Source organism: Oryctolagus cuniculus, chromosome 15, assembly GCF_964237555.1.
Source record: "Oryctolagus cuniculus chromosome 15, mOryCun1.1, whole genome shotgun sequence".
NCBI classification, from domain to species: Eukaryota; Metazoa; Chordata; class Mammalia; order Lagomorpha; family Leporidae; genus Oryctolagus; species Oryctolagus cuniculus.
This window is the reverse complement of record NC_091446.1, coordinates 33,945,247-33,968,440: the sequence shown is the minus strand read 5'-3', so window position 1 is coordinate 33,968,440 and position 23,194 is coordinate 33,945,247. Positions and strand designations below refer to the sequence as shown.

The 23,194-nt window shown below is 42.3% G+C and overlaps 2 protein-coding genes across 9 annotated transcripts in view; one reads left to right on the top strand and one right to left on the bottom strand.

Moving 5' to 3' along the window:
- The window catches only part of ENTPD1 (ectonucleoside triphosphate diphosphohydrolase 1), a 206,950-nt gene that overhangs the window by 8,532 nt on the left and 175,224 nt on the right, over positions 1–23,194 (top strand). The window lies entirely within an intron of this gene.
- Positions 12,599–13,566, bottom strand: LOC100353046 (2-iminobutanoate/2-iminopropanoate deaminase). Its single transcript, XM_051824025.2, has one exon. The coding sequence runs from the start codon at positions 13,522–13,524 to the stop codon at positions 13,111–13,113; it is 414 nt and encodes a 137-aa protein (XP_051679985.2). The 5' UTR covers positions 13,525–13,566; the 3' UTR covers positions 12,599–13,110.

Here is a 23,194-nt window from a genome sequence, read left to right as displayed (position 1 = left end):
ACAGTGTGTACCATGGAAATCATCTGTGTGGAAAAAGGCTTATCAGGGAGTTTTAGAAAATAGTTTCCCGTGGCCTTACTAGGAGGATCTGTCTTTCCTGGAGTAGTCGGTCTAGACTGCTATATTTGTTATACTTCTTACCAAAGTTCAGGAGGGCGGTATCTGTTTCCTTAAGATGGTGTGATAATGAATGGGGTTTTGTAGGTTCCTGATGTGAAGCAAAACGGTAATAGCTCAACAGCTAATTAAAATAAAGTGGACTGGCTTAAAGGAAAAGGGCAAAACCTTTCCTTCCCCAGGCTTTTCAATCTTCCTGTTCCCACCCACTGGAAAGACTTGAAACAATGGAGTCAGCAGTAAGAATTTCAGCTTTATGTTCACTCTTAGGAAATTTCTGATTTTATTTCCTTAGTGACTTTAAGTCTCCACCTTTCTCTACCTTGTTGAGGGTGGGTAAGAACTGATAATTGATTAGTGTCCTAATGGTGGTATATTTAAAAGCAAACAATCTTCCCTCCCTCAAAAGTTCCTTTTAGGAATTTTAGGTCAGCCAAATGAGTGAATTTACAGTGAGTCAGATCTGAAGGCTCCTACAGAGAACCCTAAACAAAATAAAATCTCTGGCTTCATTAATGCATATTGGTGCCAGGTTTATAACAAGGCAGAAGCACTAAAGTTCCCATATAGGAACAAAATAACTTCACTAATTCACTTGACTTGGTTATTACACCCAGAAGATGTTCTGCCCAGTATTTCTTTCTGTAATCTAGTGGTGCTTCTTATAACCTAATGGTGCCTATTTCTACATTAAAAAGGAAGTGAAAAGAGAATGGGTTAAGAATCGTGATCTTGGGCATAATTACTGTATCATCAGAAATGTTACAGCATATAAGGACAAAAGAGGAAGTGGTCGAAAGGGTAAAGCACACAATGAAAAATAGAAGGAAATAACTAGATAAAAAACTATGAGTGTTTTAAATACCCATCCCTCCACTCCAAGCCCTCCTACCCCCACCCCCAACCTGGGTTTCCTTGCTGTTCACACAGCAAGCCAATCACTGACATCAGGGCAATGGAGGAAAGTTGGCATTTATTTTGCAAAGCGCAGAGCAAGGAGTACAAGGAGTGTGGGCAGCTACAGCTTAATTCCCAACTCCGTGAGGAGTGATAGGTGAGGACTCATCGATTGAAGCTGGGGTTGAGAGCCACATGTTGAGCTCTGAGGCCGGTCTCTGCTTGGCACACAGTGTTCCTGGCCTTCCTTTCACTGGTCAGTGATAGGACAGCTATCATGTTCTTCTGGGGATTTCAATGATGGCGAAGTGCGCTTTGGTTAGTCTGGGGCCTGTGTGCATGTGATTGTTACTTTTTGTGTAGGACTTGGGGCTTCTGTTAAAAAAAAAAAAAAAAAAAAACCCTCAAGATAAGGCCCCTGATTAGGATTTAACTATAGAGGAGAAATGTGACATCATGAGGCTTGTGATCTGGGACCTCATGGACCTAGAGCTGGGTGGGCCTAATGCTCTCTCCCCTGAATTTACAGAGTTAATCTTAGTAAGAGGTTGTTTGCAATAATCAAAGCAGGGGAAAGAAACTGTAAGCTAAGGGAAGAAGACTGAGAGACTAGGACCTGACAGTATCTATACCAGTGGCACTGTGCATGGGCTCAGTTTCCTGTTTATTAGAAACTGATAATTAGAAGGTAGTGGGATTTTGTTTGTTTTGGTGTAGGATTAATGGTAAAAAAATTGTTAATAAATATATCTTATTTATACTTACTTTCATTTGTAAGAGGGTATATGGTGATAAATATGTATGTAAATGTATTCCTACTTGAAAAACAATGAAATAAAATAAAGCAGTCTCTTTCCTGAATGTGTTTGATAATGGGATTGTGTCTTTAATAACAGGATTGTACCTTGTCGCGGTGACAACGTGCTAACACCTCACATTTGTAGAACGTTTGTAATTATAGAACATTTTGTGTTTTTTTGATTTTCATTTTAGCTTCATTAGGTCAACAGACTTTGTCCTATTGTAAATCTGAGCAGACAGCCTCAAGCACTAAGGATTTGCCTAGCTGGTATCATTGATAATGATCAGAGCCAGAACTAGAACTTTTCTCCTTTCATCCTTCAATGGCTGAGACTCTGAAGTAACTTTTCCAAGAGCTTTTCCAATTTCATTAGTTTTAAATAATATGTAAACATAACATACTACTTTTATAGTCAAATGGTACATTTTGAGATTTTAAATATTGAAACTTGTGTGCAGACAGCATTGGCTACTCTCTGTTTACTCTCTGTCTTCTTCCCTTTTCTGTGTCCTGGGAGGCCAGCCAGGGTGAACTGCATCAAGTGACTTCTGGTTCTGTTCAGCAGGAGATTGGAAGTAGGAGAGCAGGGTCTCGTATTTTCTCATGTTCTCCTTCCCTACTGGCTGGCAATGGCTGCTCTCTCTCTCTCTCTCTCCCTCTCTCTTTCTCTCTCTCTCTTTTAAAGATTTATTTATTTACCTGAAAGTCAGAGTTACACAGAGAGAGGAGAGGCACACAAAGAGAGACAGAAAGAGGGAGGGAGGAAGAGAGAGAGAGAGAGAGAGGTCTTCCATCCACTGGTTCACTTCCCAGTTGGCCACAACGGCTAGAGCTGAACCGATCTGAAGCCAGAAGCCAGGAGCTTCTTCCTGGTCTCCCACGTGGGTGCAGGGACTCAAGGACTTGCTTCTACTGCTCTCCCAGGCCATAGCAGAGAGCTAGATCAGAAGTGGAGCAGCCAGGACTCAAACCAGCGCCCATATGGGATGTCAGCACCGCAGGCAGCAGCTTTACCTGCTGTGCCACAGCACTGGACCCTGGCTGCACTCTTTAACTGAAGGTACAGCAAACCTCAAGGGTCCCCCACTCAGTACTCTCAGCCATAACCATTCTTTAAACACAGTTATGGCTCCTTCCTTTGAAAATGTCTATTGCTCTCTGCTTGAGTGTTTCTGGCTATGGAAACATGCTTAGTCTATGTGCAAGTTAGGCCAGTGATATATGGGAATTGGTGGATATATATCTCCACTTCTATTCCCCTGAGTTAGAACAGTTATGTACTGTGTTCTATATCACCTCCTAGAGGTCCCTATTCGGAGTGAATCCCAAGTGCACTCATTGATGACTGACTGATATTCATACTCTGTATTGGCCTCATTCTCAGCCCAAACCAATTACCCACTTCTTTCCCAGTCCTCTTGGGATTACCATCCAAACTAACCACTTTTGCTCAAATCCTAGCCTCATGGTTGCCTTCTGGGGAATCCAACCCAAGATAGAAGCTTTTACAAGATAGCTGCTTCCTATAGTCAAACTTTACTCTGAATTCTGGGTACTTCTCTCTTCTTCCCTTTACCTCTTCAGGCCAAACGTTGTCATGGATAAACATTCTGGCCAGCCCCAGAGTGAGTCACCATTCTGTATACACACAGAGGCAAGACAGACAGGGCAAGGCCATCTTTATGCTGGGTGGCTAAATACTGGGTTTCTTATTTTAAAGATTTACTTATTTATTCGAAAGTCAGAGTTACAGAGAGAGAGGAGAGGCAGAGAGAGAGAGAGAGAGAGAGAGAGAGAGAGAGAGACAAAGAGAGAGGTCTTCCATCCGTTGGTTCACTCCCCAATTGGCTGCAACAATCGGAGCTGTGCCGATCCGGAGCCAGGAGCCAGGATTTTCTTCCGGGTCTCCCACATGGGTGCAGGGGCCCAAAGACTTGGGCCATCTTCTACTGCTTTCCCAGGCCACAGCAGAGAGCTGGATCGGAAGTGGGGCAGCCAGTCTTGAGCCAGTGCCCATATGGGATGCCAGCGCTTCAGGCCAGGGTGTTAACCCGCTGTGCCACAGTGCTGCCCCCTAGATTTTCTTTTAGTTAGGAAGATGAGGATAAAAGGAGTGAACATTTTACAATCTCTGCCACAGACACATACTTCAAGTACTAGGCTTTTTTGAGACATATTGTGAAATAATTAAATGCTTAAAAGCAATAATCAGTAGGTCAGTAGAGATTACAAGTTCAGTCACTACCAGAATGTCAGTACAAGCACTAGGGCTGGGGCTGGCATTGATATATAGTGGATAAAGCCACTGCCTGTGACTCCAGCATCTCATATGGGCACCAGTTTGATTCCAACTGCTCCACTTCTAATCCAGCTCCCTGCTAATGTGCCTGGGAAAGCAGTGGAAGATGGCTCAAGTGGTTGGGCCCCTGCAACCATGTGGGAGATCTGGAAGAAGCCTCTGGCTCCTGGCTTTGTCTTGGTCCAGCCCTGGTCGATGTGGCCATTGGGGGAGTGAACCTGCAGATGGAAGACCTCTCTCTAACTCTGCCTTTCAAATAAATAAAATAAATCTTAAAAAAAAATGCAGTAGGGCTATCTTTCGGTTCTTTAGGGTAACTGCTATTAGAGAAGATTCAGTTCTTCCTTGGTTGTATACTTCTTGAAAGCAAAGTTCTTGCAATTTCTCTGTAGTGTTGTTGACAACACACTTAACTCATACTTCATAGTTACAACAAAGCTGTTCCATACCATGGTGTCTGATCGACTGCATTTTTTATTTCAGTCATTGCTGTGATAGTTTTTATGCTCAGCTGTAGCAAATGTAAAAATCAATAAAAATTTGGAGAGACTGCTAGGAAGGATTTGGTCTCCCAAGTACAGTGGCTGGTGTTTTTAGATAGAAAATGAGCTGTGAACAGACTCTTTGCTGTGGAGATTCAAGTCTGATGGTAATGGAGGATGGGGTGGAGAATGAAGGGAAATTTGGGGTGGGAAAAAGGTAACACAAATGAAATTGGCAGGATTCTTTGTTATGCTAGTTGTCACAGGTTCCCACTCCTATCCTGGTTCATTGTTGAAATTATACAGGGTGCCCTAAAGCAAATACAGAAGGGGAAAATGATTTTCCTCTTAGTTTCTTTTAGCTTGCTCCCATTTCTTAATAAAACACAGTAACAAAGCATGACACATGTAGTAAATATTTTTGTATTATTCAAGTGCTAGGGAAGTGTTTTCTGTTACTTCCTTCTGTGTTTCCCTTGTCTATGTCACTCTTGAGTATACCCTGTAAAATTTGTATCGCTCATCCTCTGGATTATGGAGGCAGAAAAGACCATTGTCAGGTCTACAAGGCATAGCACACAGGGTTGCAGATGCCCTTGGCCCTCCAGTGCTCCATCTTCCAGGCACCTTTATGGACACCAGGTTTCCCTTTGCTGTGCCACAGTCTTCAGAGTAGAGACCTCTGCACAATCTGTTTTTTTTTTTTTTTGGAAAAGTTATTGGCAGGGGGAGGGGGACCTGACAGACTGGAGAGTGGTCAAGAGAAAGAAAGAGAGAAGAGAGAAAGTGTGTGGGAAAGCAGGTCCTGTTATAGCCTTGCAGGGGTAGGGAAGTGGGAGCAGAAAATCCCGTTAGGGTGGGGGTGGAGTTGGTGCTTGTGGTTGGATCATTTGGTCACCTGACTTCTAGTAAGCCAGGCCAGGCTTAGGGCTGCAGCTTATTATACAAGATGGCAGCTGGGCCAGAGCCTAAAATGGCACCTGGGCTTAAGATGGCGCCTCAGATAAGACAGCACTATTTCACTAACATTCTCCCTTTTTTTTTATAAAGCAAGTATTGTATGGGATTACCCTAGGATGGGTGGAGGGACAATGATCTATCTTCTAGAGCTACTTCCTGCTACATGGGGTGACGAGTCACTCTCTGCTGGTGTGGTGACATCTCAAGTCATGATCTCCTGGGTGGGGAACCAAGTGTATCCCTGTAGTAGCATTTGGTTGATTGCTTGGTTGGTGAAGGCTTTGGTTCTTTCCATTTGCATCTCCTGTAAACACTTAAACAGGCAAGGTAGTATAAAAGCCAGGGTGAGAATAACAGCCAATGGTCCTAGGAGTGGCATTAACAAAGTAATTTAATATTTTGTTTTACCTGGCTGGATTGGCTAACATAATAGCAACATTGTTCTCCCAGAAAGATACAAGTTCCCCCATTTTTAGCTGTTATAAAGTCTAAAGCAGGTATGTTCTGTGGTACCACGCCTGTTAATGAGGTGATTTGGCTTTGGAGACCTCGGATGGCATCAGCTGAGGTCTCAGGGGACCTAGTGACCTCCTCTTGTAACTGTTGGAGTTGTTTTGGAGTCAGTTGGTCGAGATAACTGTTTTGGCCCAAAGCTGTTCCTGAGATCCCTACTGAGGAAAGGGAGGCTATGAAGCTGATCTCAACCAAAACCAGGAGAAAGGCCACATCTCTTGGCAGGTAGAGGGGTTTGTCTGTAGAAAAAATTCTGAATAATCGTACGTTAAGTGGGGGAGAGGACCATCAATACACATGGGCCTGGAGTAGAGCCATTGATTTAAGAGTAGAGGGCATGATTACAAAGGAATTAGGCCCTAAGTGGGCTAGACAGGGTCTAAAACAAAGGACAGAGTTATTATTAGAGGACCTAAGAAAGGTGCTGTCTAAACCACAAGCAAGTTTCCTATTGAGAGGCAAATAGAAACTGACAGAAGGGGCCTTGTTAGCAATAATCAGGCGGGCTTTAAGGCCTTCCCAGTTATGAGGCCCAAACCTATACAAGATAGAACAATAAAGCAGTTTTAGTACTAGTTTTTTTTTTTTTTTTAAGATGTGTTTATTTGTTTGAAAGTTAGCGATTCACAGAGCGAGAAGGAGAGGCAGAGAGAGGAGAGGTCTCCTAGCTGCTGGTTCACTTGCCAACTGGCAACAACGGCCAGAGCTGCGCTGATCTGAAGGCAGGAGGCAGGAGCTTCTTCCAGGTCTCCCACATGGGTGCAGGGGCCCAGGGACTTGCTTCTGCTGCTTTCCAGGCCATAGCAGAGAGCTGGATGGGAAGTAGAGCAGCCAGGACTCGAACCAGCTTTACCCGCTATGCCACAGCACCGGCCCCAGTAGTTTTTTTTTTTTTTTTTGACAGGCAGAGTGGACAGTGAGAGAGAGAGAGAGAGAGACAGAGAGAAAGGTCTTCCTTTGCTGTTGGTTCACCCTCCAATGGCCACCGCGGCCGGCGCGCTGCGGCTGGCACACCGCGCTGATCCGATGGCAGGAGTCAGGTACTTATCTTGGTCTCCCATGTGGGTGCAGGGCCCAAGCACCTGGGCCATCCTCCACTGCACTCCCTGGCCACAGCAGAGAGCTGTCTTGGAAGAGGGGCAACCGGGACAGAATCCGGCACCCCGACCGGGACTAGAACCTGGTGTGCCGGCACCACAAGGTGGAGGATTAGCCTAGTGAGCCGTGGCGCCGGCCTCCCAATAGTTTTTTAATTACCATTAAGATAACCATCATATCTGGTAACATAAGATCATAAGGGTTTTTAACTTTTGGACATTTGTATCAGTAGCATTTTATTATCATAACTCAAAATTTAACACCACATCTTGACAGTACCTGAAATATAATCCAAATAGCCTATTGGTGTCTCTACAAGATGAGAAACATATATCCTTGCTATTTCCAGGGGCCTAACTTGAAATATCAAAGTCTAAAGAATTTGGAACTTTGATTTTTGAATTCCTGTCACGATGCCAAGGAGGTTTAAAGTATCTGGTAGAAACAGGATCCCTTAACATCATGACATAATATAGACCAGATTTGATCATGGTTACAAGGTGATTACTCAGACGCTTTAGAGTGAGTATATATTTAAACAAATCATAAAAAATTCAGCTGTTTTTAAGTAGTCAGAATTTAACAGAGACATTAAGAGAATACACTAAATTACTTTAACAATACAAAATCTGTGTCTCTTTGGTAGTCCCAAAATTCAGAAATAAAACCTTAAATGTAAGAGTTAGCACATGGAATCCTCCCATAACTTGGAACAATTTTAATAGAATCAGAACTAGGGAAGAGAAAATAGCTTACTGGAGCTGGCAAGAAAACTGACAGAGAGTCACCAATTAAACAGCAATCTCTGTGTTTCCTATACAGAATTATGGTAAAGAGCTGAGTGCTGGGTTCAGAGACATTTTCTCCATTAGTCTGTATTTCCTTGATTCAAAATATTTGATGAAAATAGATTTTAATGTTTTAGAGTTCAGAATATCTTATAATCAATGTCAAGAGAAATCTCTTCATTTCCAGAGAGCTTTAGGTTATGCTGTGTTTGTCATTGTGTATGAGCACACTTAATAGTTCAAAAATATCTTTTATCTGACTGCCAACTCAGATGAGTTTTTGGTAATAGTTCTTGATGCAGTCAATCAATGTAATTCTTAAAGATCTCCAATTGGTTTTTAACATCTTTTAAACGTTACAGGATAATTCAGCAAAAGCCAAACTTTATTTTTTAATGTGGAATATTGTTATATGCCAAAGAGTAAATTTTAAAAGAATATGGATTGGAATTTGGACTAAATCAGAAAATATTCAGTTTCAAGAGATTTGTGTGACTAATTCATGTGCAGAGAAGTTTTACTTGAGAATGGTATACCTATTACAAGGTTCCAGATAAACATTTCCCCTAAAATATTGAATGGAAATCATATAAAATATATTATGAAAAAGTTAATAAACTCCTTTCCCATCCTTCCAGCCATTTCCATTCTCTATTCTTCCCTCAGAGGAGGATTCTTACAGTGCCTCTGTTCGTGCTCCTGCATGATGTATATATTTAGATGAGTATGTTATATTCTTTTTAAAAATAGCAGTATTATTATACTAATTACAAGACTCTGTAGCGAATATGTCAGTAACACACCTACACCCTCTCAAATCTCTGCTATTCCTGTGCACACTGGTTCCTGGTGTAGTTGCTGTCCCAGCAGCCTGGTCCTGCATCATTTGGTGAACAGATCATCCTCAGGTTGCTGGAACACGCTCTACATGTGTGTTCAGGAGGTCAGTTGTACCTGAGAATTTCTAACCTCAGCCTCAACCTCTAACCCTTGACCAGTGACCCATAGATGCAAATCTGTAAGCGTCAGCTCTCTTGCCCCATCATGTCTATAATGTAGTCAGTCATTCCAGTTAATTTCCTGTTTTTTTTTTTGATACTGAAAGCAATACAGTAATATATAATTTTGTACACATGAGGGCATTTAAAAAAGTTTGTGGAAATGGAATGGAAAGATAAGCATATTCAGGGGCAAAAATTTTAAAATTCATGTATATGACAGGTCTTCAGTAAGTTCATGGAAAATGTGCATCATGAAATGCTGTGCATGGGGTTCATTTTTTTTTGCTCAAAAATAAACTTACCTTTTGATTCCATTTTCCATGAACTTTTTGAAGTGCTCATGTCCTATGTATTTACACAAATTGATGTTTGTGCTTGAAAGCGATCCTCCACTGAAGTGAACTAAAGTCGAACTAAGTCATTGTCTACAATATTGAGATAAAATGGTTGACTAGGAATTGTGAAGAGAAAGAAGGACTGGTGTTATGGTGCAGTGGCACCAGTTCAAGTCCCGGCTGCTGCATTTTCTGTTCCAGTTCTCTGTTAGCATGCATGGGAAGGCAGTGGAGGATGGCCCAAGTGCTTGGGTCCCTGTACCTACGTAGGAAATTCAGATGGAGCTCCTCTCCTGGCTTCGGCCTGGCCCAGCCCTGGCCAGTGCAGCTATTTGGGGAGTGAACCAGCAGATGGAAGATCTCTCTCTGTCTATCTCTCCCTCCTGCTCTCTCTAACTCTGCCTTTCAATAATAAATAAGAAGAGAGATTTAAGGGGGAGGGGAACCAAGCCAAAGAATTTTATGGGGGTGAGCATTTGGTGTAGCAGTTAAGTTGCTACTTGGAATACCTGTATTTCATGTTGGGATTCCTGGCTTGAGTCCTAGCTATTCTGCTCCAACCCAGTTTCCTGCTGATGCACACCCTAGGAGATAGTAGATAATGGCTTGAGTACTTGGATTCCTGTCTCCCACAAGGGAGATCTGGTTGGAGTTCTGGGCTTCTGCCTTCTGCCTGGCTCAGCCCTGGCTGTTGCATGCATTTGTGGAATGCACCAGCAGATGGGAGGTCTCTTTCACTCTCTTTCAAATAAAATGCAAAAAACAAAAACAAAAAATTTGTTTAAAAGGATTTTTGGTTCTTTCAAAAAATATTGAGGGGCCGGTGCCGTGGCTCACTTGGTTAATCCTCTGCCTGCGGCATCGGCATCCAATTTGGGCACTGGGTTCTAATCCTGGTTGCTCCTCTTCCAGTTCAGCTCTCTGCTATGGCCCAGGAAGGCAGTGGAGGATGGCCCAAGTGCTTGGGCCCTGCACCCACATGGGAGACCAGGAGAAGCACCTGGCTTCTGGCTTCGGATCGGCGTAGCTCTGGCTGTAGCGGCCATTTGGTGGCGGGGGGGGGGGGGCGGGTGGTGGTGGTGGAAATATGTATTGACTGATTTCCTGCTATATGCAGACTCTGTATAGAATGTAGTATTCAATGGAGAACAAAACAGAGATGTTTCCTGATCTCATGGAGCATGTCCAGTCAGGGAATAAGATATGAAGCAATGATCTCATAAGTGAATATTTGTAAATTGGGTAAGTGCCATGAATAACAAATAAAGGGGGGCCGGCACTGTGGCACGGTGGGTTAATCTTCCGCCTGTGGCACCGGCATCCCACATGGGTGCCAGTTTGAGACTCGGCTGCTCCACTTCCAGTCCAGCTCTCTGCTATGACCTGGGAAAGCAGTAGAAGATGGCCCAAGTCCTTGGACCCCTGCACATGCATGGGAGACCCAGAAGAAGCTCCTGGCTCCTGGCTTCGGATCAGCGCAGCTCCGGCCATTGCGGCCAGTTGGGGAGTGAACTGGTGGATATAAGACCTCTCTCTCTCTCTCTCTGCCTCTCTGTGTAACTCTTTCAAATAAATAAATAATCTTTAAAAAAAAAAAAACAAATAAAGGATGCTCTGCCAGAGCATAACTGGGGACCGGCACTGTGATGTAGCGGGTAAAGTCGCCACCTGCAGTGCCAGCATCCCTTATGGGAGCCAGTTCAAGTCCTAGTTACTCCACTTCTGATGCAGCTCTCTACTGTGGCCTGGGAAAGCACTGGAAGATGGCCCAAGTCCTTGGGCCCCTGCACCTGTAGGGGAGGTGGTAGAAAGTGATCTTTGGTGAAGGTGTGATAAAGTAACAAAATATCCTTGTGGTGGAACAGAAGGAGGTCTGTGTGTGAGAGGAGGTCATATCAGCAGGAGAAATGTCTGACTTATAGGTGTATCATGCTGAGGTATCTGAAGGATCAGAATCCCACCACCACTACCACTCCCTGTAAAAGGAAAACCTGGTGGAAGTAAACAATAGAGGGCTAGGACTTGTGAGGTAGGACAGAAATTGAGGGAGGGAAAATGGAGACCAAGAGACCAGGAGAAGATCTTGATACTCATAAAGATCCCTGGCACATGGTAGGTGTTCAGTAAATAATTGTTGAACAAATGAATGCATGAATGATACTCCCCAGGAGTAGATTACACATAAGAGAGAACAAGGCACTGTTTTGCATCAGCCCTGGAATCTCTATGTGAACTTGATAGTTTAACAATTAAAATTTTTTCTGGTAATATCCTATGCCTGTCATTATTTTCAAACACTAAGAGCTCATCTGATATTCTTGAAGGGTTCTTCAAAAAATTAATGAAAAATGTTTGTTAAGAAAAAAAAAACAAAAAAAAAAAAAGAAAGAAAGAAAGAAAGAAAGAAAAAACCAGGGCTTGGGGCCAGCACTGTGGCACAGCAGGTTAACACCCTGGCCTGTAGCACTGCATCCCATGTGGGCACCAGTTTGAGACCCGGCTGCTCCTCTTCCGATCCAGCTCTCTGCTATGGCCTGGGAAAGCAGTAGAAGATGGCCCAAGTGCTTGGGCCCCTGCACTGTAGGAGACCTGGAGGAGGTTCCTGGCTCCTGACTTTGGATCGGCACAGCTCCGGCCATTGTGGCCAATCGGGGAGTGAACCATTGGATGGAAGACCCCTCTCTCTCTTGCTCTCTCTCTCTCTCTGCCTTTCCACTGTCTGTGTAACTCTGACTTGCAAATAAATAAATAATTCTTAAAAAAAAAACAAAAACAAAAACAAACCAGGGCTGGTGCTGTGGTGTAGCATTTAAAGCTACTGCCTGTGATGCTGTCATCCCATATGGGCACTGATGCAAGTCCCAGCTGCTCCACTTCCAATCCTGATCCTCTGCTTATGTACCAGGGAAAGCAGTGGAGGATGGTCGAAGTCCTTGGGCCCCTGCACTCATGTGGGAGACCCAGAGGAAGCTCCTACCTCCCGACTTCAGCCTGGCCTAGCCTTGGCCATTGCGGCCATTTGGGGAGCCAGCAGATGGAAGATTGCTCTCTCTCTCTCCCTCTCATTCTGTAACTCTGCCTCTTCAGTAAATAAAATAAACCTTAAAAAAAAAATCTTGAGAAAGCTTGGCAGGGAATCTTTCTTCATGACAATGCTCCTGCTTGTTTCTCTCATCAAATAAAAGCAATTTTGTTAGTTTTTGATGAGAAATTTATTAGGCATCCAACTTACAGTCCAGATTTTGTTTTCTAATCATATTAATTTTTTAAAGGACACCCATTTCTCTTCAGTTAACAATCCAGAAATTTCTTTTTTTATGCAAGTTTATTTTATTTATATTAGAAAAATACTACCTATATAAAATTTTGGTCCACTGTCTTCTCCTTTGTTTCTATCATTCAAATTTGAATATTTTAATTATACTCAAGTAAAAATAGAATCCCATGTCTGACATTAGAACTAAATATTTCACATGACAAAATTAATAGGCTTGAGTGAATTAGATATATTCTTTATCATTTCTCAGGAATAACAACTCATCATTCTCACCTACTATTCTCCTTTACTTCCATGGATTTGAGTAACTAGGTATGCGTGTCCCTTCTCCCTCATTAACATGAGTACGTAAGTGGACTTTATGGCATCATAACTGGATTCATTATCTAATCTTTAATTCTTGTTCAACTCTCCCACTTAACAAGGTATCTCCATAATAACTTTGGCTATTTTAGCCAAACTCAACTTTCCAACACCAATTATAAAAATTAATGTGTCAAAGGCATAGTGAAAATTCCAGACTCGGCAACACAGGGTGCACTCAGAGTGTGGCTATTGAGAGAGGTCCTTGGACAGCTATTGCTTCGATTTCAACACGACTTCCTAAGGGCAAAGCAGCAACCTGGTAAGCAGCTCTCGCAGGAAAATTACTCTTGAAATACTGCTTGTAGATTTCATTGACAGTCGTGAAGTCGTTCATGTCAGCCAGCAAAACAGTTGTTTTCACCACGTTAGTGAAGTCACAGCCTGCAGCTTTCAGAATTTCACCCATGTTTGTAAGAGCCTGCTTAGTTTCTTCTACTACCCCTCCTGGCACAAGCTTTCCACTGGAAGGGGGCAAGCCCACCTGTCCTGAAACGTAAACGGTCCTGTCGACCTGCACAGCTTGACTGTAGGGACCAATGGCCGCTGGGGCTTTTGCAGTGCTTATCACCTTTCTGACCAGGGACGACATGGTTAGTCCGTGTTCTCGCACAGCTCGTCGGGAAGCAGCCACAATCCAGAAATTTCTATTGACATGTTTAAATTCCTAGGACCTTCAATTCTTCAGGGATGAACTAACCAGCTAGTATCATCACTTATGAAAATGCCTGGAACTTTATAGAGCTTATGTGGAGGCATAAGTTTATATTTTTTGCTTCCATCTTGTAAATCTTTTTTCCAGTGAACTTTTTGAGATCCCCTCAGACATATCGTCTTTTTCTAAGTGGGAGCATTGTCAGCTGTTAATGAGTTATGTTAGTGGGCAACCCCAGGGCCAGAGCCAGAGCTGAGGGAAGAAGGTACAGAGGCTAAGCAAACAAGGTGGGCTTACTTTGCTGGACAAGATCAGCAGATACAAGATGAGGAGTCTGGATGCTTAGCTGCCATCATCCAGCACCAAAGTCAGAAGCAGTGGCTCTTGGTGGGAGTCAGGAGCTGTATGTGCACAGGGTCAGGAAAGGCATGATTAGTCAGAGAAACACATAATACCTCAAATGGAGACTTGCTGTTAAGTAGGTTGGACATAACCAGGAAGACCTCCTGGTCATCCTGAGTCACAAGTCAGAGGGGTAAGATCTGATTTGTGTTTGATTTTTCTTATGGTAACCTGAGGGTGATAATAATAACCAGTCAAGATCAATTGTTTATTAAGCCAATATCCAGAACACTGGACTAGGTGCTATGGGATATGGGAAGACTTGGATGAGAGAGAAAAAGAATTTGCACTCAGACTCAAGAATTTGAAGCCATAATGTGAATTGCATATAAAAGAAACGTTATGTCTGAAAATCCAGCAATGTAAGGCATTAAAGCAAGGGGCAAGCACAGCGCTGGTGAGAAGAGAACTGTGCTCTTACAATTTGGAGGAAAGAGGGTAGGCTCGGGGACTTTAAAGATACAAGGTTTGAACCAGACCTGGAAAGATGATAAGGAGGAGGATGATTTAGGTTAAGCAATGGTTTCAAAAGTCTGTAACTGGTGTTATCTTTTCCTGTGCTCCTGCTTCTCCAGGTTCTACTAGTCCCCAGTGGATGAAGTGCCTACTTTAAGAGGGAACAGGGGACCTGATCCTGGCATTGCCCCAACGGTTTGTCACCCCTGGCTGATCTCTGCAAAGGCGGAGGCATTGACAGCAGCACACAAACTTCCTGCCATAGACCAGCCTGGTAGTGTGGGCTATTGTTGTTTTCAAAAGCCGAATGTGTGAACCATGCTGTTAAGGTCATCGGCAAAAGATTTCTGGGGGCCATGTATTCTTCAAAATTTTCCACTGCCTCCTAGGACCAGCAAGGTCCAGAAGTAGAAGACAGATTTATGCCCTTTGGAATTTTGATTGCTTTGAAAGAACAATCCTTAGGCACTTAGGATTGGTTAGTGTAGTAAATTTTGCTTCACAACAGCTGTTCTCCCTCTCTGAGCTACTTCTAAGTTCCTGGCAGTGTTCCCATATAAGGGTGGCCCTGTCTGGAGAAGCCTAGGCCTTTTCCTTCCTTTTATTATTATTTTCTTCAAGTGGTGGAACCAGCAGTCACTACTCCTTCCTACTCTCCCCTGCCCCACAGTTTCTGACCTCTCCCCATTGACACTTACTTTGAAACTTTTTGAGGCAGAGGAGAATCAACTTAGACTGTTTCAGACCAACAGGAATATAGAGTGTCATGGAATGGAAAGCTTTGAATACTACTGTTATTGCATTGAGTTCAATATAAGAAGACTATTTCTGTGTCTTGGCACACAGCCCAAGTTGACTTAGCTCTGCTGGATGTAGATAGAATGCATTCTGTTTGGAGAAGAAATCATGTGTAACAAATGCTTTTACAAAACCATGTCCATTTAGCAGTTACTTGAATAAGATGTGCTTCAGCAAGGGGTTTTGGTGTAAATAGCTGCATTTATGCATCAATGCAATGTTAAATTTAACATACTTTTAAAATTTTTAATTTTAGAATAGTTTTTTTTTTTAAGATTTATTTATTTGAAAGGCAAAGTTACAGAGAAGCAGAGGCAGAGAGCGAGAGGTTCTGCCACTTCACTCCCCAGGTGGCCACAACAGCCAGACTGTCCCTATCTAAAGCCAGGATCTAGGAGCCTCCTCCAGGTCTCCCACACAGGTGCAGGGGCCCACGGACTGGACCATAGCAGAGAGCCGAATTGGAAGTGGAGCAGCCAGGACTCGAACTGCCACCTATATGGGATGCTGGCACTGCAGGCAGCTGCTTTACCCATTATGCCACAGCACCAGCCCTGAAATAGTTTTTGATTAACAGAAAAGTCACAAAGATAATATCCCATATACTCTATATCTAGTTCTCCCATTACTAACATCTTACATTAGTGTATGATATATTTGATACAATTAATAAACCAATGTTGATATATTATTTTGACTGAAGTAATACTTTCTTTGGATTTCCTTGGTTTTCACTGAATGTTCTTACCTGTTCCAGGATCACTAATTACCTTTAATCCTCTTGTCTCCATATCTTCCTCTTGGCTGTGACAGTTTCTCAGACTTTGTTTAGTTTTAATGACCTTGACACTTCTCAGAAATCTGAGTACAGTTCAGGTATTTTTGTAGAATGTCCCTAAACTGGGATTTGTCTGGTGTCTTTCTCACGATTAGACTAGAGGCTCATGTAGTTTTTGGAGGCAGACTGCAGAGATAAAGTACCATTTTCGTCACATCATACCAAGGCTGTGTACTCTCACCATGACTCATCACTGCTGATGTTGATCTTGGTCACGTTTCTGACTTTAGTGTTTGTCAGGTTTTCCCACTGTAAAGCCTCTTTGTTACTCTTTTTCTGTCTGTACTCTTTGGAAAAATGTTACTCTGTGCAGGCCACACTTAAGAAATTATTTGGAATTCTTTCGTGTGAGAAATTTGTCTCTTCACTCTCATTTATTCATTAGTCTATTAGTCTATTTATATCAGTATAGATTGACTGATTTTAATACATTGTATAATAATTAAATACTACTTTAATTTTAGTGCTCAAATTATTCCAGTATTGGCTATTAGAAACTCTTTTTATTAAATGATTAATTAATTTATTTTTATTTATTTGAAGGTCAGAGAGAGAGAGAAAAAGAGAGAGAGAGAGAGTCTTCTTTCCCCTGATTCACTCCCCAGATGGCCACCATGGCCAGGGCTGGGCCAGGTCAAAGCCAGGAGCTAGGAGCTTCATCCTGATCTCCCATGCTTGAGCCATCTTCCTCTGCTTTTCCAAGCATATTAGTAGGGAGTTGAATTGGAAATGGAGCAGCCGAGACTCAAACTGGCACCCATATGGGATGCCAGCACTGCAGACAGCAGCTTAACCTGCTGAGCCACAGCACTGACCCCCAGTATTAGAAGCTCTTATAGTTGGCTCCTGTGTCGCTTTGACACACCCCATCATTGTAAGGTATTTTTTTTTTATCACTTCCTTACTTTCTGGCACTAAAACATACTCCAGGGTCACCTTATGTGTTTCCTTCCCAGGCCTAGCATCAGCTATTTCTCATGAGAGTTCTGGTTTATTTTATTTTAGAATGGTTATGGAAACAAAGATATGGGGGCTGGGTGTAGTCATTGTACTAGGATATCATTGACATCAAGCCCCTCAGTTGACAGAGCAAGGAAATCTTTGTGTATCCTAAGCCTTTTCTAATTCACACAACTATAAATATTGCTGTTTATTTGTACATGTCCATGTTGAACCAAACATGAGTTCATATCTATGTCTCTTAATGTGATATGTTACCACATGAGTGATATTGGGCCATCTTCTGCTGCCTTCTCAGGCACATTAGCAGGGAGCTAAATTGAAAGCAGAGCTGCTGGGATTGGAACTGGTGCTCTGATATAGTATGCCAGCATTGTAGGTGGCAGCTTAACCTGCTGTGCCACAATGCTGGTCCCAATCTCACCATTCTTTAAATGAAGTCACAGTTTACTCATTATCTCTGCAGACCTCTAGGATACTTAAAAAATCAGAACACTTAGGATTGTGGTATATGGTAAGGGAGTAAAGAGGGTATTTCAACAACCAAAAAAGGTAAGATATATTTTGTAGCTCAAATTAAGAGTGGTTATGAATCAGTAGTGAAATACTTGATGTAAACTAAGGTAATTCTAAACAATACAGACTTCTTCAAGTACTGGGGTTGGGTTAGATAATTGCCTGTGGCTTAATATCTTCATCTCAAGTCTGCAAACTCATTGAGTGCTGTTCTGCTTCAAGCCTCTGTGCTGTGTGCTCTAGGCTTACTTTGTTCTGGTGTCACTGTCTGATCATATACTTTCCCTTTGGAAGAGCTGACTATTCTGTGACCTTCAAGGGTTTCTCTTAGCTTAGACTTCAGGGCATTCCTCCGTGAGTCAAAGCCACTGGCTTATCCTGGGAACAGAAAGATGGGGGAGACATCAGGTCATATTTTGCTCACCATTCACTCATTCCCTCTCTCACCACAGTCCCATTCTACAGCTGCTGGTTTAATATGTAGGGTCACTTTACATTTCTGCTCTCATTCCCCACGGGGGCTCTTTGGTTACTTCTGAAAAATAAATGGAAGAGACTGGAGGGAGAGGGATAGGAGAACAAAAGACAACGTTTTCTTTAATCTGAACACAAATCTGGTGCATAAGTGAAGAAGAAGGGAACTCATACTTGTTGAATGCCAGCTGTCTGCCAGGGTCTCTACTGGGAATTCGCACGTACTTATTCTCTTTCTTCCCCTACAATGGGGAAGTTTACAGACAAACTGAGGTTCAGAAGCGCTTACAAACTTGACTAAGATCACGTAGTAATGACTTGACTCTTGATCTTAACTGCACAGGCCTGATAGCATATTAAAATCATCTTAGTCCTTAAAGAAAAACAACCCATGAGCCTACCCAAAATTAAATTAAATCCCAATCTCCAAGGGTGAGGATGGGCTTTTGCACTTTTTTTCTTAGTGCTCCAATCGTTATAATGTGCAGCTAGGATTGAGAACTGTGGCTGTGTTCTCAGAGACAGTTCCTCTATTACTGCCCTCCCAAAGAAGGAACTGGACATTTTCTGAACCACTGTGCATTCTAAATGCTCTCAGAGCTCTTTTAGATTCTCCCATTCTCTATTTGCTTCTCTCAGGGGTTCTTTATCATCTCTGTATACTTACAAGCAGGCAGATAGAATGAGGGGTTAATTATGATAGAGACGCACAAATTCAACTGAATCAGTTCTCTTGATAAAATATGTACATGTAGTGCTGATAGATTGTCAAAGCACAGTGTTAAGTAGTGTCAGGTAAATTTGATATGGTTTTCAAAATGTGTTGGGAGGCCGGTGCCATGGCTCACTAGGCTAATCCTCCGCCTGCGGCGCCGGCACCCCATGTTCTAGTCCGGGTTGGGGCGCTGGATTCTGTCCCGGTTGCCCCTCTTCCAGTCTAGCTCTCTGCTGTGGCCCAGGAGTGCAGTGGAGGATGGCCCAAGTGTTTGGGCCCTGCACCTTCATGGGAGACCAGGAGAGGCACCTGGCTCCTGGCTTCGGATCAGCGCGGTGCTCCGGCCGGGGTGGCCATTGGGGAGTGAACCAACGGAAAAAGGAAGACCTTTCTCTCTGTCTCTCTCTCACGCTGTCCACTCTGCCTGTCAAAAAAAAAAAAAAAAAGTGTTGGGAAATTTGATTTGTTGAGTATTCACATGCCAACACCAAATAATATTGTTTTATAGGGAGTATATGACCATGGATCTTGGTCTATTTGCTGGTGGGAAGAAATCTGAATTCTTGAGATTAGATTTGTTAATTGCCATGTAGCATCACATTGTACCTCAGGATTTTTTGACATTCTGTGATTTGCTCTGCCTGTGGGGTCTCTATCAATTATAAAACCCCATTCTTTCACAGTCTCTTTTTAACCTTGATACTGACCATGAGCACAAACTGTTTTAAAAAAATATCGAAAGAATGTAACATTTTGAACACTGTGTCAAATATTATGAAGAATATTTTAGTATATTCACATATAATAAAAGCTGAATGGATAAATACAAGCATTCTTGGAGTTGGCAAAAGCATGTCATTTTGTACAATAGTTTCCCTGGGAATTTATTTTACGATAGCATAAAGCCAGAGTACCTCCTTTCATGAGCTTTATCAATAGACTTCTGTTTCAATGGAGAATTCTAAACAAAGTGGAGACCAGAATACCCATCCTCCACCCTATCCAACCAGCTGCCCACCCACCCCACCCCCACCATCACTGCTCAGTGCAGTTTATGTGGTTCCTGCTTTTTGTCTGTTGGATGTGTGAAGGTGTTTCTCAAACCATCAAACCACACTGTGGCATGCTGCACTTTGAACAGCGTGTGAGCCTTACAGAAGTCTACATGTCAGATTCCACAAAGAAATCTTGATGCTGCTGCCTGATTTTGACAAACTGTACAGTGAATATGTTTCTTGTTTATATTGTTATAACTCCTTTTTTAAAACTTCACTCAGGGGGCCGGTGCTGTGGCACAGTGGGTTAATCCTCTGCCTGTGGCACCGGCATCCCATGTGGGCACCGGTTCTGGTCCCAGCTGCTCCTCTTCCCATCCAGCTCTCTGCTATGGCCTGGAAAAGCAGTGGAAGATGGCCCAAGTCCTTGGGCCCCTGCACCTATGTGGGAGGCCCAGAGGAGGCTTCTGGCTCCTGGCTTCAGATCGGCGCAGCTCTGGCCGTTGTGCCCATTTGGGGAGTGGATCAGCGGATGGAGGACCTTTCTCTCTGTCTCTCTCACTCTCAGTAACTCTGCCTTTCAAGTAAATAAATAAAATCTTTAAAAAAAATAAAACTTCACTCAGTTTGTTGTTCAGTTACTTTTATTTTTCTTGGAAATATCTTTTATCTGACAATTTGCCCCTAAAGTGAAATACTCAGCCTATTCTGTGATGATCACTTTACCAGATTTTGGCAGTTTTCAGCTGACCCTTATGATCCCTCAACCCGTAAGTCAATGTTGCATACAGCTACTAAATTAGTAAATAGTCACATTCCTTAAATCATTGCCAGGATTCCCCTATCTAGCCACTGCATGTTGTCAAATTATCTCTGGCTATTTCCATCTAGGATTTTTTTTTAACCTTTTATTGCAGAAAATTTCTAACTTACAAAGTAGAATAGTACGACAAATCCCAAGGTACTCACTTAATAGTGGACTCATCCCTAATTTTGTTTAATCTATACCTTCCCCACTGCTCTTCTTGTTGAAGCTAATCCTAGAGTTCATCTGTGCATACTCCAAGGGATAATAACTTTAGAAAAGATATAGCCATTATACAATTACACACCTTAAACATTACCAGTTCTATAATATTATAAAATACCCAATTTTCAAATTTCTTAAATACTATTGAAGTTTCTTTTTTTAATGTTTATTTTATTTATTTGAAAGGCAGAGAGAGAGAGAGAGAGAATCTTTCAACTGCTTGTTCACTCCCCAAATGCCTGTGATGGTCAGTGCTGGGCCAAGGCAAAGCCAGGGGCCTGGAACTCCATTCCGGTCTCTCATATGAGTGGCAGGGTCCCAAGTACTTGGGCCATCTGCTGCTGCCTTCCCAGGCACAATAGCAGGGAGCTGGATTGGAATTGGAGAAGCCACCTGGGTCTTGAACTGGTGCCCACCTGGGATGCCTGTGTTGCAGCCAGAAACTTAACCTATTATGCCATGATGCTGGCCCTGGTTTAACCATTAAATCCCTTTAAAGTTTGTTCTTTTTTTTCTTCCTTACATTTTATTTGTTCAAGAAATTGAGTTTTTTTAAACTTTTATTTAATGAATATAAATTTCCAAAGTACGGCTTATGGATTACAATGGCTTCCCCCCCATAACGTCCCTCCCACCTGCAACCCTCCCCTTTCCCATTCCCTCTCCCCTTCCATTCACATGAGGATTCATTTTCGATTCTCTTTATATACAGAAGATCAGTTTAGCATACATTAAGTAAAGATTTCAACAGTTTGCTTCCACACAGAAACATAAAGTGAAAAATAATAGATGATTTTTAAATGATGATGAAATCAGATCAGACCTGTTGTCATGTTTAATCCCAGTGAGAGTCAAATTGGGAATTGCTAATTTCTTCTTCTTCTTCTTCTTTTTCTTTTTCTTTTTTTTTTTTACAGAAGATCAGTTTAGTATACATTAAGTAAAGATTTCAACACTTTGCACCCCCATAGAAACACAAAGTGAAATATACTGTTTGAGTACTCGTTATAGCATTAAGCCTCAATGTACAGCACATTAAGGACAGAGATCCTACATGAGGAGTAAGTGCACAGTGACTCCTGTTGTTGACTTTACAAATTGACACTCCTGTTTATGGCATCAGTAATCTCCCTATGCACCAGTCATGAGTTTCCAAGGCTATGGAAGCCCCTTGAGTTCTCCGACTCTTATCTTGTTTAGACAAGGTCATAGTCAAAGTGGAGGTTCTCTCCTCCCTTCAGAGAAAGGTACCGAAATTGAGTTGTTTTAGAGTTTCTCCTAAAGACTAGATTTTACCTATTGCCTTCCTGTAGTGTGTTTTAACATGTTTGTGCCCTATATTTCCTGTAAACTGTTAGGCAGGTCTAGAGGCTGTTTTTTCTTTGGCAAACAACATCAGAGAATGTGGTATCTGCTTCCATCAGAAGGCACATAATGAATGTACTTCCTTTTGTGAGACAAGACATTGATGATTATTGTTTAGATTTATTACTTTAGGTATTTGCAAACTGGTGTTTTGCAAATACCCAAATTACCCAAATGCCACCAGTTTTCTTCATGCATTATCTGGGATGCTTTAGAGAGAAACTTTCTCTCACCAACCACTGAGGTTGTCTTGTGGTACACTTTGTACATTGAAGGCAGGGTGAGTGCTGATATTTTCCCCTTTTGTATTTACTGGTTTTTAGAAAAATGATTTGGTTGCAAATGTGAACAATGATTTCTTTATAGTACTGTGAGCACAAATGTCAACATTATGATGTATTTCAATTAATTACAGTTATTATTCTTATTACTCTAATTTTTATACTACTTTGGATAGTGGGGGCCATTGTTGACTCCTGAGTTGACTCCTTTTGGACATGACCCCAGTGGTTTGACATTGTGTTCTTGCTTCCTGGTATAACAAAATTTTCCAGTCTTATTTTACATACTTCCTGCCCCTAGAGTTGGAAACAACCATTTTCTCTAAGAGTCGTGGTTCAGTTTCATGGAAAATAGTATTTAGAGATTACAGTCTTGGCATTGGAATAAAGATTATTATCTATCAGTATAAACCTGCAGGGAATGTGAGAATGAGCCATGCAGATTTTTTTTTAACAGCATTCCAGGAAGAAGGAACAATAGGTTCAAAGACTCTGAGGCTGGAGCAGAGGGAGTAAGAAGAGAGTAGTAGGAAAGATAGTCAGGTGATGTGGTACAGGCCAAGTAGGACCTGGTTGGCTGTTGGAAGGATGCTAGCTCTTTTTTTTTTTTAAAGATTTATTTATTTATATGAAAGTCATAGAGTTACACAGAGAAAGGATAGGCAGAGAGAGAGAGAGAGAGAGAAGTCTTCCATCCAACGGTTCGCTCCCCAATTGTCCGCAACAGCCAGAGCTGCGCTGATCTGAAGCCAGGAGCCAGGAGCTTCTTCTGGGTCT